General features: G+C 40.9%; 1 protein-coding gene across 3 annotated transcripts in view; it reads left to right on the top strand.

The window, feature by feature from the left end:
* Nucleotides 1-15,591, top strand: part of USP48 (ubiquitin specific peptidase 48) — a 111,179-nt gene that overhangs the window by 35,760 nt on the left and 59,828 nt on the right. For all 3 annotated transcript variants that reach the window (XM_011933968.1, XM_011933967.1, XM_011933969.1), the window contains exons 7-9: nt 2,357-2,490; nt 3,805-3,887; nt 14,220-14,399. In XM_011933968.1, coding sequence (XP_011789358.1) covers nt 2,357-2,490; nt 3,805-3,887; nt 14,220-14,399 — 397 coding nt within the window. The remainder of the gene's footprint in view (nt 1-2,356; nt 2,491-3,804; nt 3,888-14,219; nt 14,400-15,591) is intronic.

Consider the following 15,591-nt stretch of genomic DNA (forward strand, 5'->3'; position numbering starts at 1 on the left):
AACTCCTGACCTTAAGTGATCTGCCCGCCTTGGCCTCCCAAAGTGCTGGGATTACAGGCATTAACCACCGCGCCTGGCCACTGAATATTTATTGAGTGCTTACTGTGTCAGACACTTTCAGCTGTTGGGGATTAGCCTTTATGGTGCCTGTAAGGTAGTGGTATAGGCACCAGGGAGGGATAGTAAAATAAAGTTAGAACAGATAGTGGTTCAACTATAATAAAGGCTGTGGAGAAAAATAAAGCAGGGAAGGTGGCCCTGGGCAATGTGCTAGGGAGTAGGGTGGAGTGGGTGGAGTTTGAAATAAAGTAATTGAAGGTGAAGGGGTGAGCCCTGTTAGAATCAAGGAGAAGAGTGTTCTGGGTAGATGAAATAGCAAGTGCAGAGCCCAAAATGAGAATGTGCCTTGCCTGGTGGATTGAGGAACATCCTGGGCGGGGGGCGGTTAGTGTGGCTGAAGTGAGTAAGTGATAGAAGATAAAGTCATAGAGATGACACAAGGGCCATATCAGAGAGGGCCTAGTAAACCTTTGTCAGAAGTTTGACTTCTACTCTGTGTGAGGTTGAGATATCATCAGGGTCATATGCCTAGGAGTGATACAGTCTGTTTTAAAGGGTAACTGGGTGCTGAGAATAGGCTGAAGATGGGTTGAGGGCAGATGGGAGTGCATGGTGGCTTGGACCATGGGTTAACTGAGGAGGTGATAAGCACCAATTGGCTTTTAGATATATTTTCTAAGAGCAGATAAAAGTTGCAGGCCGTGGCCGGATGTGGCTCATGTCTATAATCCCACCACTTTACGAGGCTGAGACAGTAGGATCATTTGAGAACAGGAGTTTGAGACCAGCCTAGACAACATAGTGATAGACTGTCTTTGCAAAAAATAAAAAAATTAACCAGGCATGGTGTTGAACAGCCACAGTCCCAGCTACTCAGGAGGCTGAGGCCGGAGAATTGCCTGAGCTCAGGAGTTTGAGGCTGTAGTTGCTAGCTATGATTGCACCGCTGCACCCCAACCTTGGTGACAGAGCAAGACCCCATCTGTAAAATTACAAAAATTTTTAAACAGGTTTTTTTTTTTTTTTTTTAATTTGCAGACTGGATGTGGGAGAGTAAGAGGGGAGTCAAAGATTAATAAGGTTTTTGGCCTGATCAACTGAAAGAATGAAGTTACTCTAACTGAGATAGGGAGGACCTGAGAGGAGCAGCATTGAGAGGAATTAGGAGTTTGGCTTTGAGCATGTTACATTTGAGAGGTATAGTTCCAGGAGGAAGTTGTGGCTGGATAAAATCCCAAAGGACTGAGGCCTGGGACATTCAAATTTTAGGGATCAGGGAGGTAGGAGCAGCTGGCACAGGAGGCTTGGAGGAATGCCTGTGAATTAGGAGGAAAGTCGGTGAGTGTGGTATCCTGGAAGCCAAGTGAAGAGATGATTGTACTAGTATTGCATTACTTACGATAATATGGCACAAAAAGCTTGAGCTCAGGAGTTTGAGTCTTCAGTTAGCTATGATTGGCTGCAATTAGCTTTATAGAAATATAAAGGCAAATTTTGAAAAGAAACCACTATCAGCTAAAATGTTTGATTTTTCTACACATCTCTTTTTAGCTTTGTCTCATGAATATGTTTCAGTAATTTTAACCAAATATGTATATAATTTTGTATTCTGGTGCCCATATGTAGTTTTTACACTCTCCCCTTTTTTTTTCTTCATTTTTTTGAGACAGAGTCTCGTTTTGTTTCCAGGCTGGAGTGCAGAGGTGTGATCTCAGCTCACTGCAAGCTCCACCTCCCGGGTTCAAGTAATTCTCATGTCTCAGCCTCCTGAGTAGCTGGGACCACAGGTGTGTACCACCGTGCCTGGCTAATTTTTGTATTTTTAGTAGAGACGGGGTTTCACCAGGGCAGCCAGGCTGGTCTCGAATTCCTGGCCTCAAGTGATCCGCCCACCTCGGCCTCCCGAAGTGCTGGGATTACAGGCATGAGCCATGCTGCCCAGCCTTTTTGCTGTTTTTAAATGAATGTTGCATCAAAATACATGTGACATTTCTTTTTAAAACTTACTTTAGAATTCCCAGAAGTGGGATTACCAGGACAAAGAACCTAAAACAAGTATTTTTAATATCATACATTTGGGAAATAGGCATATCAGTTTTAAATATCAGTGTAAACAACTTGATAATGTCACTGCTGAACAGTTCCCATTACTTTGTGTGTCCATTATTTATAGTAGCTGTTTTTAAATATCATGAAAGCTATTAACTAAAATGAAATTATACTTTACATCAAGGGTTTTATCACTTGTTTTAAACCCATCTTCTTTTTAAAATTAATATGTCTTTTTCTTGATCAGGAAGAAAAATTAGAAGGAGACAATCGCTATTTTTGTGAGAACTGTCAAAGCAAACAGAATGCAACAAGAAAGATTCGACTTCTTAGCCTTCCTTGCACTCTGAACTTGCAGCTAATGCGTTTTGTCTTTGACAGGTAAATGTGTGCAAATAGTGTTTGTTGTTCATTGTGGTCTACTATGTACAGACTTTACCATAGATAGATGAGATGATAAAATGATTGTAATTTGAAACTCCAGATTTGAGGATTAAAGTTACAGATGGAGCCTGTCATTTTGAAATGTCAGTATTTCATGATTTTATCATAAAAATTTTAAAGAAGCCAACCATATATAATTGATAACTAGAAAAGTAAAAAATCCTTACTTTTTTTATTCTAAGAAAGTATTAAAAACTGTAGGCCGGGCGCGGTGGCTCACGCCTGTAATTCCAGCACTTTGGAAGGCCGAGGCGTGCGGGTCACGAGGTCAGGAGATCGAGACCATCCTGGCTAACACGGTGAAATGCTGTCTCTACTAAAAATACAAAAAAATTAGCCGGGTGTGGTGGCGGGCACCTGTAGTCCCAGCTACTCAAGAGGCTGAGGCAGGAGAATGGCGTGAACCCGGGAGGCGGACCTTGCAGTGAGCCGAGATCACGTCACTGCATTCCAGCCTGGGCGACACAGTGAGACTCCACCTCAAAAAAAAAAAAAAAAAAAAACAAAACAAAACTGCAAGGGCCGGCCGCGGTGGCTCACGCCTGTAGTCCCAGCACTTTGGGAGGCTGAGGCAGGTAGATCACCTGAGATCAGGAGTTTGAGATCAGCCTGGCCAACATGGTGAAACCCCATCTGTACTAAAAATACAGAAATTAGCCGGGCATGGCGGTGCATGCCTGTAATCCCAGCTACTGGGGAGGCTGAGGCAGGAGAATCACTTGAACCCAGGAGGCAGAGGTTGCAGTGAGCCGAGATTGCACCATTGCACTCCAGCCTGGGCAACAAGAGTGAAACTCTGTCTTGGAAAAAAAAAAAGAAAAACTGTAAGTAATTGAATAATTACCCTGACCTTCTGTATTATCCGATATTTTAAATAGAATAAATTTTGTACTCATTACACCCCCGCCATGGGAACGTATTTTTCATTTTATAATTAAAATCAAGGCAGTGTTAGCACATGTGCATGTCTGCATGTCTTCTGTAAAGCAGGATAATCTGTTTTTCTTTTGTGATTAAGCTGAAACTTCTGGAAAATAAGCTGTGCTTGGAATCAGCACTTTGAATTCACATTTTTTAACCTATTATTTGTCCAGCTATAAAACAATATTCTGTTTACTTCTAATTGTACATGTTTTGGAGGAAGATTGTTAAGTGAAAGCTACCTACTGTTGAGTTTATTAAAATAGCTAATAGAGCTTATATGTTATGATTGTTTTAAATGTAAATATAATCAGCTTTCCTCTTGGTTAGGCAAACTGGACATAAGAAAAAGCTGAATACCTACATTGGCTTCTCAGAAATTTTGGATATGGAGCCTTATGTGGAACATAAAGGTAATATTTTTACTGAGAAGTAAACATTATAATGCTCAGAGACTCTAACTTGTGATCGGCTTGTGATGAATATAGAATAGCAGTCAATTGCCAATTTTTGTTTGCTAATCTCTGGGAATTTCTGTCTAGGAACAAAGACTTTTTTAGGAGAGCCAAGATGTTAATTCCATTTTGTGAGAGTAAGCACATAGCAAAGATGAGGTGGTTCATGGATATGTACAGAATTAAGGGTGTAAAAATAATTTGTAAAAAATGAAGACTGTTTCTGAACCCACACTTGCCACCTTAGTTTCAATACTATTATTTGTCGTTTCTCAAAACTAACAGTCTCCAAGTTGCCTCTATTCACTTTTTTAAAAATGTTGTCCCGGAAACATTAGGTAGCGTAACTCCAGTATTTATGCTTTCATTTTTCATATCTGCAACCACTGATATGCCCTAGGATGCTATCATTGTTTTAACAAGAAATAAGTACTGTTTTTTCTTTTGGTAGTCTTCATCCTACCAAACAGGATGAGTCTTACTAGAGAAAGAACTGTTTCACTTCCCTTTAAGGTTGATTGTAGTACTTATGAAATATTATGTATGTGTGTATGTATTTTTGAGACAGAGTCTTGCTCTGTTGCCTAGGCTGGAGTGCAGTGGCATGATCTTGGCTCACTGTAGCCTCAGCCTCCCTTGTTACTGGGATTACAGGTGTGCACCACCAGGCCCAGCTAATTTTTGCACTTTAGGGTTTTGCCGTGTTGGCCAGGCTGGTCTCAAACTCGTGGCCTCAAGTGGTAAACCTGCCCCAACCTCCCTAAGTGTTGGGATTACAGGTGTGAGCCACCGCCTCGGCCTCAAATTTTTAATGTAGAAATTATTTTATAAACTCTGTCTCTTTCCAAAAAAAGAAAAAATTTCTAGAGGCAGCTTACAATGGAAACAAGCTGTAAAAACCTTTAAGAGACATGATTGGGAAGGTTGGGGAGGAATGTGCTAAATAGATATGTAAGCTTTCAAATGTATGATACTCTACTTTAAAATTTGTACCTCTAGGGAACAAGGAAACTGTTTTCAACTTTGCTTTTGGACTTCAATGTTAGATTGTTATATTTTGTTGAATAAATAAACTTAGCTCTATTTTACTTTATGTAGTAGTTTGCTTCTTGCCTCCTTTGTTCAGGTAGTTGAAATCGAGGAAAATCTAATGGGTTAGTGGCTTCCCAGTCCAGAAACTTAGGAGATGTGAAATGAGCACTTTGCTTGACTCACCTGGATGAGTTTGAATTGTTACTATTAATAGTTATTAAGTTTATTATATATTTGTCCAGTTTATGCTATAAAGAAAATATTTATCAAAAGGACGTGTTAGATCAAAACCTGTAGAAATATTTAATTTTAGTATGTTGGTTTACTACATATAGTGCTTTTTGTTTATTAATTTGTTTTCGAGACAGGATCTGGCCCTGTCACCCAGGCTAAATTGCAGTGATGTGATCACTGCTTATCACAGACTCAGCCTCCTGGGCTTAAGCTGGAACAACAGGCATATTCCACCATGCCCAGCTAATTTTTAATTTTTTTTTTTCAGAGACAGGGTCTTGAACTCGGCTCTAGTGATCCTCCTACCTCAACCTCCGGAAGGTGCTGGGATTACAGGCATGAGCCACCATGTTTGTCTCCTTAATTTTTGAATAAATAAGTAAATAAATAAATATTATCTTCTCATTTTAGAATTGTTAATTAGGGCTGGTAAAAGCAATCTAGTGGTTTATAGTTAATAGGCTTGTCTTTTACACGCTGTCATTATACTTGCTCTGCCTTATATAGGTAGAAAACTAAAAACAGCCGGGCGCGGTGGCTCAAGCCTGTAATCCCAGCACTTTGGGAGGCCGAGATGGGCGGATCACCAGGTCAGGAGTTCGAGACCATCCTGGCTAACACGGTGAAACCCCGTCTCTACTAAAAATACAAAAAACTAGCCGGGCGAGGTGGCGGACGCCTGTAGTCCCAGCTACTCAGGAGGCTGAGGCAGGAGAATGGCGTAAACCCGGGAGGCGGAGCTTGCAGTGAGCTGAGATCCGGCCACTGCACTCCAGCCTGGGCGACAGAGCGAGACTCCGTCTCAAAAAAAAAAAAATAAAATAAAATAAAAAGAAAACTAAAAACAGTTAACTTTTGTTAATTGCTTGGAGTTTGTTCTAGATAATTTGGGAAATTCAGAAAGCATAAAGAAAAGAAATACAAACCATGTGTAATTCTGTCATCCAGATAATTAGTATTTGTATTTTCCCATACCCACACATAACCACACAAAGCTGTACACACATAGCCACACAAAGGTCAGAAGATGGATCTAAAAGATGATCTATTGTTAAAAGGAGAATCCACCCGTTTCTTTAAATGGTGAGTCTGCAGATATGCAGACATCTTTAGAATGAGGGATTCTCATTTTCAAACATTAGCCCCTGACTCTCCAACTCAAGTCTTGCCATGTTCCTTGGGGATTTAAAAACTTATCTTTTTTTTTTTTTTTAATTTTAAGATAGAGTTTCACTCTGTTGCCCATGCTGCAGTGCAGTGGCATGATCTCGGCTCACTGCACCCTCCATCTCCTGGGTTCAAGCAATTCTCCTGCCTCAGCTTCTCTAGTAGCTAGGATTACAGACGCCTGCCACCATGCCTGGCTAATTTTTTATATTTTCAGTAGAGACGGGGTTTCACTATGTTGGCCAGACTTGTCTTGAACTCCTGACCTTAAGTGATCTGCCCGCCTTGGCCTCCCAGAGTGCTGGGATTATAGGCGTGACCCACCGCCCCTGGCCTAAAAACTATGTTAATTCTGAAGTTTTTCTTTTTCTTTTTTCCTTTTCTTTTTTTCTTTTTTTTTTTGAGACAGAATCTTGCGTTGCCCAGGCTGGAGTGCAGAGGTGCGATTTCAACTCACTGCAACCTCCACCTCCTAGGTTCAAGCAATTCTCCCTGTCTCAGTCTCCCGAGTAGCTGGGGTTACAGGTGCCCGCCATCATACTCGGCTAATTTTTGTATTTTTACTAGAGACAGGATTTCACCATATTGGCTGGGCTGGTCTCGAGAACTCCCAACCTCAGGTGATCTGCCCGCCTTGGCCTCCCAAAGTGGTGGAATTACAGGTGTGAGCCACCATGCCTGGCGTTCATTTTAAAGTTGATGAGTTTAATGAATTGATGAATATAAATCCAGGTTATCTGCAAGAATTATGATGTCAAAATTTTTAATGCTGTCTGTTGGTAATAAAGTTACAGCTACTGCTAATACCTGTGGATTACTGTCTTCATTAATGATATAGGGAATATTATTAAAATTCATTTGTATACGCTCCTTCCAGCTGACCCAATAGCAACTTCTCTTTTTCGGTGATCTTGCCTTCCACCCTTGTTTGGCCCTTACTCAGTGCCTTACCTTGCCTTGTCCTTCCATAGTTGAAGTTTCATATATCTCAGCATATTTTAGTTTTTTATTTTCAAATTTTGAAATATATCATATTCCTAGAAGTTCAGAATGCAAAAATGCATGGCTTAGTGAATTGTGAATTATGCATACTCCCCAGATCAAGAAAGAAAAACATTTCTGGTACCCCAGAAGCCTCCTTTTGTGCCCCTCCCAGTTGCACAATTAAAACCACCTTCCTCCCGTTAAGTGTAACCATTTATCTGACTTTCATGTGGAATGCTTCTTTTATTTTTTTCTTCTTCAGCATTTTACTATATAAGCATGCATCCCTAAACGTGGCTTAGTTTACTCTTTTTTCTCCTGGGATATTGCCAGCCATAGCATAACCCATAATTAAATCTTACTATGCTGCCCCTGCTTCTTTACCTGGGTTATTGAAGGTAGTGGGAGAAGAACCCCACTGGTGACTCCCTCAGATCCTGCTGAGTCTGTGATAGTTAACAACCTTATCAAACTTTGTTCCTCTCAGACCCTGCAATGTCTTTGGACACTGCTACCTTCTGTGTTTTCGGCTGAGGTTTCATCCGTTGGACACTCTCGTGTTTGTGAGAACTAGGTCCGGCTGATGTTTCTGGGACCCAGTGTACTCCCATACTCTGGAGACTCGTGCATTTCTAGAGAATCTTGGGCTTCGGCTCCTCTTCAGCCTCCTTTCCTTTTCTCTTCCTCTCTTCCTTGCCCATTGTCTTGCAAAACGAGGTGCTTTTGACCAGTTAGGGTCAATAGAGCCACAAAAAGAAATGTATCACCGTTCTCAGTTACTGATCTATTTAAAGTGAGTTGTCATCAATATTTGTTCACAAAGGTGTTAAAGGTATCCAGAATATTTAAAAAAAAATGTTTAAAAACTTTAAACATTAAAAACACCCAGTTTTTATAATCCATTACTGACAGTGTTGGACTATTGTTCAGGATGATCTCTCTACCTGAGTTGGTTGTTGCAGTGTTGTTTTGTTTCTTCTGTCTGTGGTTGTCTGTGACTGCATGCTGCTTATTGCACATAGAGAATTATTTATGGGGATTCCCCTAGGGCTAGGATACGTACCATCTCCTCTGCAAAGCCCTTAGGTTTATTTCTGTCAGGCATTTGGGGCCTGTGCTGGTTAGGTATGATCACAGAGTTCAAGGCTTGAGGTTCCCTGGCTCACACAGACTGGAAGAACTTGGTATGGGCAATCTAAGACCATGACATTTCCCCCTCCTTTTTATTTCTGCTGTTCTGTTCAGGACTTAGGAGTTTTTCTTTTTTTTTTCTTTTTGGAGACAGAGTTTCGCTCCGTCACCCAGGCTGGAGTGCAGTTACACAATCTTGGCTCACCTCAACCTCCGCCTCCTGGGTTCAAGCGATTCTTATGCCTCAGCCTCTCGAGTAGCTGGGATTACAGGTGTGCACCACCATGCATGGCTAATTTTTGTATTTTTAGTAGAGACAAGGTTTCACCGTGTTGGCCAGTCTGATCTCGAACTCCTGACCTCAGGTGATCCACCTGTCTCGGCCTCCGAAAGTGCTGGGATTACAGGCACAAATGAGCCACTGTGCCCAGTCAGGAGTTCTTATGGTTCCCTGAGGTTAGGAAGATAGGCTTTTTCTGGCTCACCTTTCACATGAAGTAACGGGGAGAGTGCATGTAGTAGAAAGAACAGTGGGGGGTGATTCCAGGTAAGCCCTAAAATTGGAGTATGAAAATGCCCCCTAAGGCAGCCTGGGCCAGCTAATACTAATGATTAACCTAGAAATTATAACATGTATTCTTAACTCTCTAGATAACATCTTTACCCTCAGTGATCTCAAAACAGTAAGCAATCGACACTCCCCTAAATTATTTTAAGATGGTCTTGCTCTGTCATCCAGGCTGGAGTGCAGTGTGGCACGATCACGGCTCACTGCAGCCTTGACCTCCCAGACTCAAGCAATCCTCCCACCTCAGCCTCCTGAGTAGCTGGGACCACAGGTGTATAGTACCATGCCTGGTTGATTTTTTTTAAAGTTTTTATAGACTGGGTCTCTCTATGTTGCCCAGGCTGGTTTCGAACTTACGGCCTTAAGCAATCCTCTTGCCTTGGCTCACAAAGTCCCAGGATTACAGGCGTAAACCACCACACCTGGCCTATTTTTCATATGTATTTTAGTTCTATCTTTTTTAAAAAAGAAACTTACAGACTATCTTATATAGGAATCCTGGTGTTGACCTACCTCCTTTGTTTATCATTCTTTGCATTCTGGACCTTCCATCTGGAAGAGTTTTAAAATATTGAATTAGAGCTTATAAAATTATTTTAGTAAGTGTCTATGAGTGAAAGATTCTTTTCACATATTATTGTCTGGAAGTGTCTATTTTGTCCTTGTGGAATTCATTTTCTCTAATCATGGATAGTTACTTTTACTCATTGAAGATATCATTGAAGAAGATAGCATTCTGTTGCCTTGGGGCATCCGTTGTTGCTGTCGAAAAGTTGGTTGCAGTCTAATTCTTGTTTTTACAAGAGGCCTGTTTTATTTTGTCTGATTTTAAGACCTCTTCTTTGGTTTTGGTGTCTTGCAGTGTCACTGTGACCAATTTTGGTTTGTTTTTTAATTTTGATTCTTTAAAAATCTTTCTGGTTTTCTAGTAGGAAAGCCTGCTAGACACTTTCTAAAAGAGCTGTTAACACTTGGTTTGATTTTTAATTGATTTATTCTTCTCACCTAGAGCATCTGAAAATTTTCCAACTATTACCTCTGAATGCTTTTTCTCTTTTCCCTTTCCTTCTGGAATGCCAGTTAGACATGTGTTAGAGTTTCCTACTCTATGCTGCACGACGCCCAACTCTTCATTTCTTTGTCCTGCATTCTGCATAATTTCTTCAGCTCCACCTTGCACTTCATGTATTCATTCACTGTTCAGGTGAACCTGATCTGAGGTTAAACCATTTTATAGAGTTTTGACTGTCGGTGACTATGATTTCCATTTCTCAGAGTTTGATTTGGTTCTTTATCATTTGATTTTCATTTTCTGTAGTCTCTATTCCTCTTAATCTCATCGTTTATTTCTTTAAATACACTTAAAATTTTATTTATGTATTTGCTATTTCCACTGACTGAAGTGAAAATCTTCATCAGTTTGATTTTGCTGCTGTTTGCTACCTCACAGTTAGAGTGACTTGTGTTATGTGACGTGTGTGTGTGTTGACAGAACTCATTCCTTAGGACTCTCACTCGTCCCAGGACCACATCAAACACAACTCTTGGCTTGGGGTTTTTCTGACTTCATAGGTAGTGTGAATTCATAGTAAAAAAATCTTTTTGAGGGCTGGCTTCTTAGGAAGTTGTAATGGAGATTTCCTTTTGGTTTTTGATTTTTACCCCTAGGTCCCAAAGTGTAAGTATAAGGCAGATAATTTTGTCTTATCATTTCCTGTGGAGAGCAGGTTCATTTTGATAATCTTCTAAACCAAAGAATTCTAGTTTCAAAGAAAACGTGGTATATATACACAATGGAATACTATTTGGCCTTAAACGGGAAGGACATTCTATCATGTGTGATCACATGGATGAATCTGGAGGACATTGTGCTATGTGAAACAAGCCAGGCTCAGAAAGACAAATACTATATAATCTCATTGATACTATATATAGAATCTAAAAAAAGTCAAACACATACAAATAGAGAGGAAAATGGGTTTACCAGAACCCAGGGAGTGGGGGTGGTGGATGGCAGAGGTGACGAGGATTGGGGAGGTGATATTCAAAGAGTGCAAAGCTTCAGTTCGACAGGACAAAGAAGTTTTGGAGATTATTGCACAGCATGGTGACTACAGTTAAATAATGCATTGTGCATTTTGAAATAGCTAAAATAACATTTTAAATGTTCTCATCACAGAAAATGGATATATTAGCTTGATTTAATCATTCCATGATGTAAACATATCAAACTTCATATTGTACCCATAAATATATACAAATATTATTGTTATTATTATTATTATTATTTAGACGGAGTCTCGCCTTTTTGCCTAGGCTGGAGTGCAGTGGCATGACCTCGGCTCACTGCAACCTCCACCTTCTGGGTTCAAGCAATTTTCCTGCCTTAGCTTCCCGAGTAGCTGGGATTACAGGCACCCACCACCATGCCTGACTGATTTTTGTACTTTTAGTAAAGATGGGGTTTCACCATTCTGGCCAGGTTGGGCTCGAACTCCTGACGTCAGGTGACCCGCTCGCCTAAGCCTAACAAAGTGCTGGGATTACAGGTGTGAGCCACTGCGTCCGGCCTGTTCGTCAATTTAAAAAGAACCTTAGTTTCCTGGTGGGAGTCCCCTGTTAGACTCCTCACCTTTTATGAACCTTAACTGTTGTCTCTGATCCCATAAGCCCTTTGAGATACGGAAAAACAGAGTTCAAGTTGATCATAGTGTTCCCCTAACACTCCCAGAGGGAAACTCTATTGTCCTTACTACATGGCTTATTGCCTTCACATGGTATTGGGCTTCTGATAATTCTTATTTTCTTGACAGATAGTCAGTGCATTTAGAAAGATTTAAAGATATTTTTATCTTACCCAGTATCTTCAATATTTTCAGCTGGGGTAAGCTCATCCACCACCCCCACTCCCTGGGTTCTGGTAAACCCATTTTCCTCTCTATTTGTATGTGTTTGACTTTTTTAGATTCCCCAACTATGCTTCAAGAATGCAGGGACTCTGTTCGTTTAGTCAACTGCTGTATCCTTCATGCCTGAAACCATGTCCAGTATATTTATTGTTTGTCTAATGAGTGATTGGCTGTACTCTGCCGTGACATACTCTTTGCATTTGTTATAGCAATGAAATAGTCAAATTCTAATCTGGGCAACACAATGAGACCCTGTCTATTTAAAAAAAAAGAAAAAAAAAGGGCCGGGCGCCGTGGCTCACGCCTGTAACCCCAGCACTTTGGGAGGCCAAGGCGGGTGGAACACTTGAGTACTGGAGTTTGAGACCAGCTTGGCCAAAGTGGTGAAACCCCATCTCTACTAAGAATAGAAAAACTTAGCCAGGCATGGTGTTGGGTACCTGTAATCCCAGCTACTTGGGAGGCTGAGGCAGGAGAATCGCATGAACCCAGCGGGGTGGAGGTTGCAGTTAGCCAATTTATCACATCATTGCACTCCAGCCTGGGCAACAAGAGCGAAACTCCGTCTCAAAAAAAAAAAAAAAAAAGGCCAGGCATGGCGGCTCACACCTGTAATTCCAGCACTTTGGGAGGCCGAGGCAGATGAATCACCTTAGGTCAGGAGTTCGAGACCATCCTGGCCAACATGGTGAAACCCCTTCTCTACTAAAAATACAAAAATTAGCCAGATGTGGTGGCGAGCTCCTGTAACCCCAGCTGCTTGGGAGGATGGGACAGGAGAATCACTTGAACCCAGGAAGCAGAGTTTGCAGTGAGCCAAGATCACGCCATTGCACTCCAGCCTGGGCAACATGAGCAAAACTCCATCTCAAAAAAATCGTCCCAACTACTCCTGGAGGCTGAGGTGGGAGGATTGTTTAAGCCTAGGAGGTTGAAGCTGCAGTGAGCTGTCATTGTGCCACTGCACCCCATTGTGGTGACAGAGCAAGACCCTGTCTCAGAGGGAAAAAAAAAAAAAAGATGTCAAAATCTGTGCAAAGATTTGTATTGCAAAGATAATTATTATTGCTTATAAAGGCCCTCAAGTGCTACCAGTTTAAATAAATGTTCATTAATGTGGGTGTGGTTAGGCATATTATGGTAATTATATAGAGTCATGAGTAATTTTTGAAAGAATAATGATGTGAAAACATATTTTGTTAGAAAAAAACTGTAGGTTTCAGTATTAATTGTGGTTATGTGGGTTTATTAATGAATTTTTTTGTTTTCCAGTAAATAACAGAACATGTATAGTGGAAGTGATCTTTTCTAACACATTTTCCCCATAATTGCTTTAATTTTCCCCATAATTGCTTTAAGTTTAGGATCTTTACAAGATGTTTCTCAAAGTTTAAGACATTTTAGTTCACTTTAAAATGTAAATGTTCATTCATTGTCAATATTTTGATGTATGTATAAAGCCTTTTCTTTTTGAATACCGTGTAAAATATAGACTGTGATTTGTAGGTTTTATTTAATTAAAATAGTATAGGAACTTAAAATACAAAGAAATCTGAATGCAGTATCATTCTAGAATTTTAAAATTTTCATCCCTGTGTTTTCCAGCTGTTTGGCCTACACCTGTTTTTATTTTTATTTTTTTCCAGCTTTAGTGAGATAGACTTGGCAAATGAACCTTTGATCTGAAGGTGCTAATGTGATGATACATGTGTCTTGTGAAATGATGACCGTAGTCATGAGTCTGCATGTGTCATCTCAACGCGCTGTGTGTTAGATTTCCAGAACAAAGTTTGTGCCCTTGGACAAATGCCTACACCTGTTTTCAGAGCAAGTTTTCATAACTTGCCGTCAGTTTTTGCCAGACATTCGTGTCTCCCTGGTTTGTGTAAGTTTTAATTTTTGTAACACATCAGAGAGTATGAACAGCCGATTCTTGGGACGCGTGTGGCTTCGCTAGTCTGTGCTGAAGAGCACAGTGTGTAGTAGAGTAGCTTATACTCCCTGAGTGCCCAGGAGGCCATAGTTTTTCATCCATGTATTTTGCAGAGGCTTGGAGAGTTAATACAGTGTGCTTAGAGTGTTTTTAAGAGAGTGTTAAGGGAGTGTAAATATACATTATTTTGTAAAAGTAATTTGTAAAAATTTTTGGTGACATGTTTTTAGTTATACCACATGTATAAAGATTCGTAATCATTACAATTCAGGCTCAGGATATAAGAAATACTGTTATCCAACGTTTCTTTTACTTTCTCCCTTTCTCTCCAGGTGGGTCCTATGTGTATGAACTCAGTGCAGTCCTCATACACAGAGGAGTGAGTGCTTATTCTGGCCACTACATCGCCCATGTGAAAGATCCACAGTCTGGTGAATGGTATAAGTTTAATGATGAAGACATAGAAAAGATGGAGGGGAAGAAATTGCAACTAGGGATTGAGGAAGATCTAGGTAAAACCTTTAAGTTGTGAGTGCCCTTTTAAAATATAAATTTATTTAGTAGAAATATTTGTGATAAATTATTATGGCTCAAGATTATTATGTTATAGACTCTCAAGGATATTTGCATTTCTTAAACACATGTAAAATCACTGAACATCTTGTATTAGCAATGCTTGTTTTTCAGTTTTGTGTTCTTTTCGAGTCCGTGTCTTACTCTGTTGCCCAGGCTGGAATACAGTGGTGCAATCACGGTTGACTGCAGCCTAAACCTCCTAGGCTCAAGTGATCTTCCCGCCTCAGCCTTCCTAGTAGCTGGGCCTGCAGATTTGTGCCACTATACCTGGCAAAATTTTGTTTGTTTTTTTTTTGTGACAGAGTCTTACTCTGTCATTAAGGCTGGAGTGCAGTAACACCATCTCGGCTCACTGCAACCTCTGCCTCCTGGGTTCAAGCAGTTCTCATGACTCGGCCCCCCGAGTAGCTGGGATTACAGGCATGTGCCACAACGCTCAGCTAATTCTTTTTCCTTTTCCTTTTCTTTCCTTTTCTTTTTTGGTCACTCTCGCTGCCTTCTTGTCCAGGCTGGAGTGCAATGGGAAGATCTCGGCTCACTGTAACCTCTACCTTTCGAGTTCAAGAGATTCTCCTGCCTCAGCCTCCCAAGTAGCTGGGATTATAGGCGTGTGTCACCACGCCTGGCTAATTTTGTATTTTTAGTAGGGACACAGTTTCCCCATGTTGATCAGGCTGGTCTTGAACTCCTGACCTCAGGTGATCCACCTGCCTCGACCCCCTGAGGTGCTGGGATTACAGGCATAAGCCACTGCACCTGGCCTCAATTTTTTCTATTTTTAGTAGAGATGAGGTTTCACTGTGTTGGCCAGGCTGGTCTTGAGTTCCTGGCCTCCAGTGATCTGCCCACCTTGACCTCCCAAAGGGCTAGGATTACAGGCGTGAACCACCATGCCCGGCCAACCTGGAAAAAATGTTTAAAACAATTTTTTTGTAGAGACGGGGTCTCACCTGGTTTCCCAGGCTAGTCTCAAACTCCTGAGTTTAACGATCCTCCCGCCTTGGCCTTCCAAAGTGTTGGGATTATAAGGCATGAGCCACCACGCCCAGCCAGCAATGCTTGCTTTTTAAAATTTTAGTTAAAAAAGTTTACAATTATTTTGTTCCAGAGATGGTTTTCTTTTTTTTT

Source organism: Colobus angolensis, unplaced genomic scaffold (assembly GCF_000951035.1).
Source record: "Colobus angolensis palliatus isolate OR3802 unplaced genomic scaffold, Cang.pa_1.0 Scaffold130, whole genome shotgun sequence".
NCBI lineage: Eukaryota > Metazoa > Chordata > Mammalia > Primates > Cercopithecidae > Colobus > Colobus angolensis.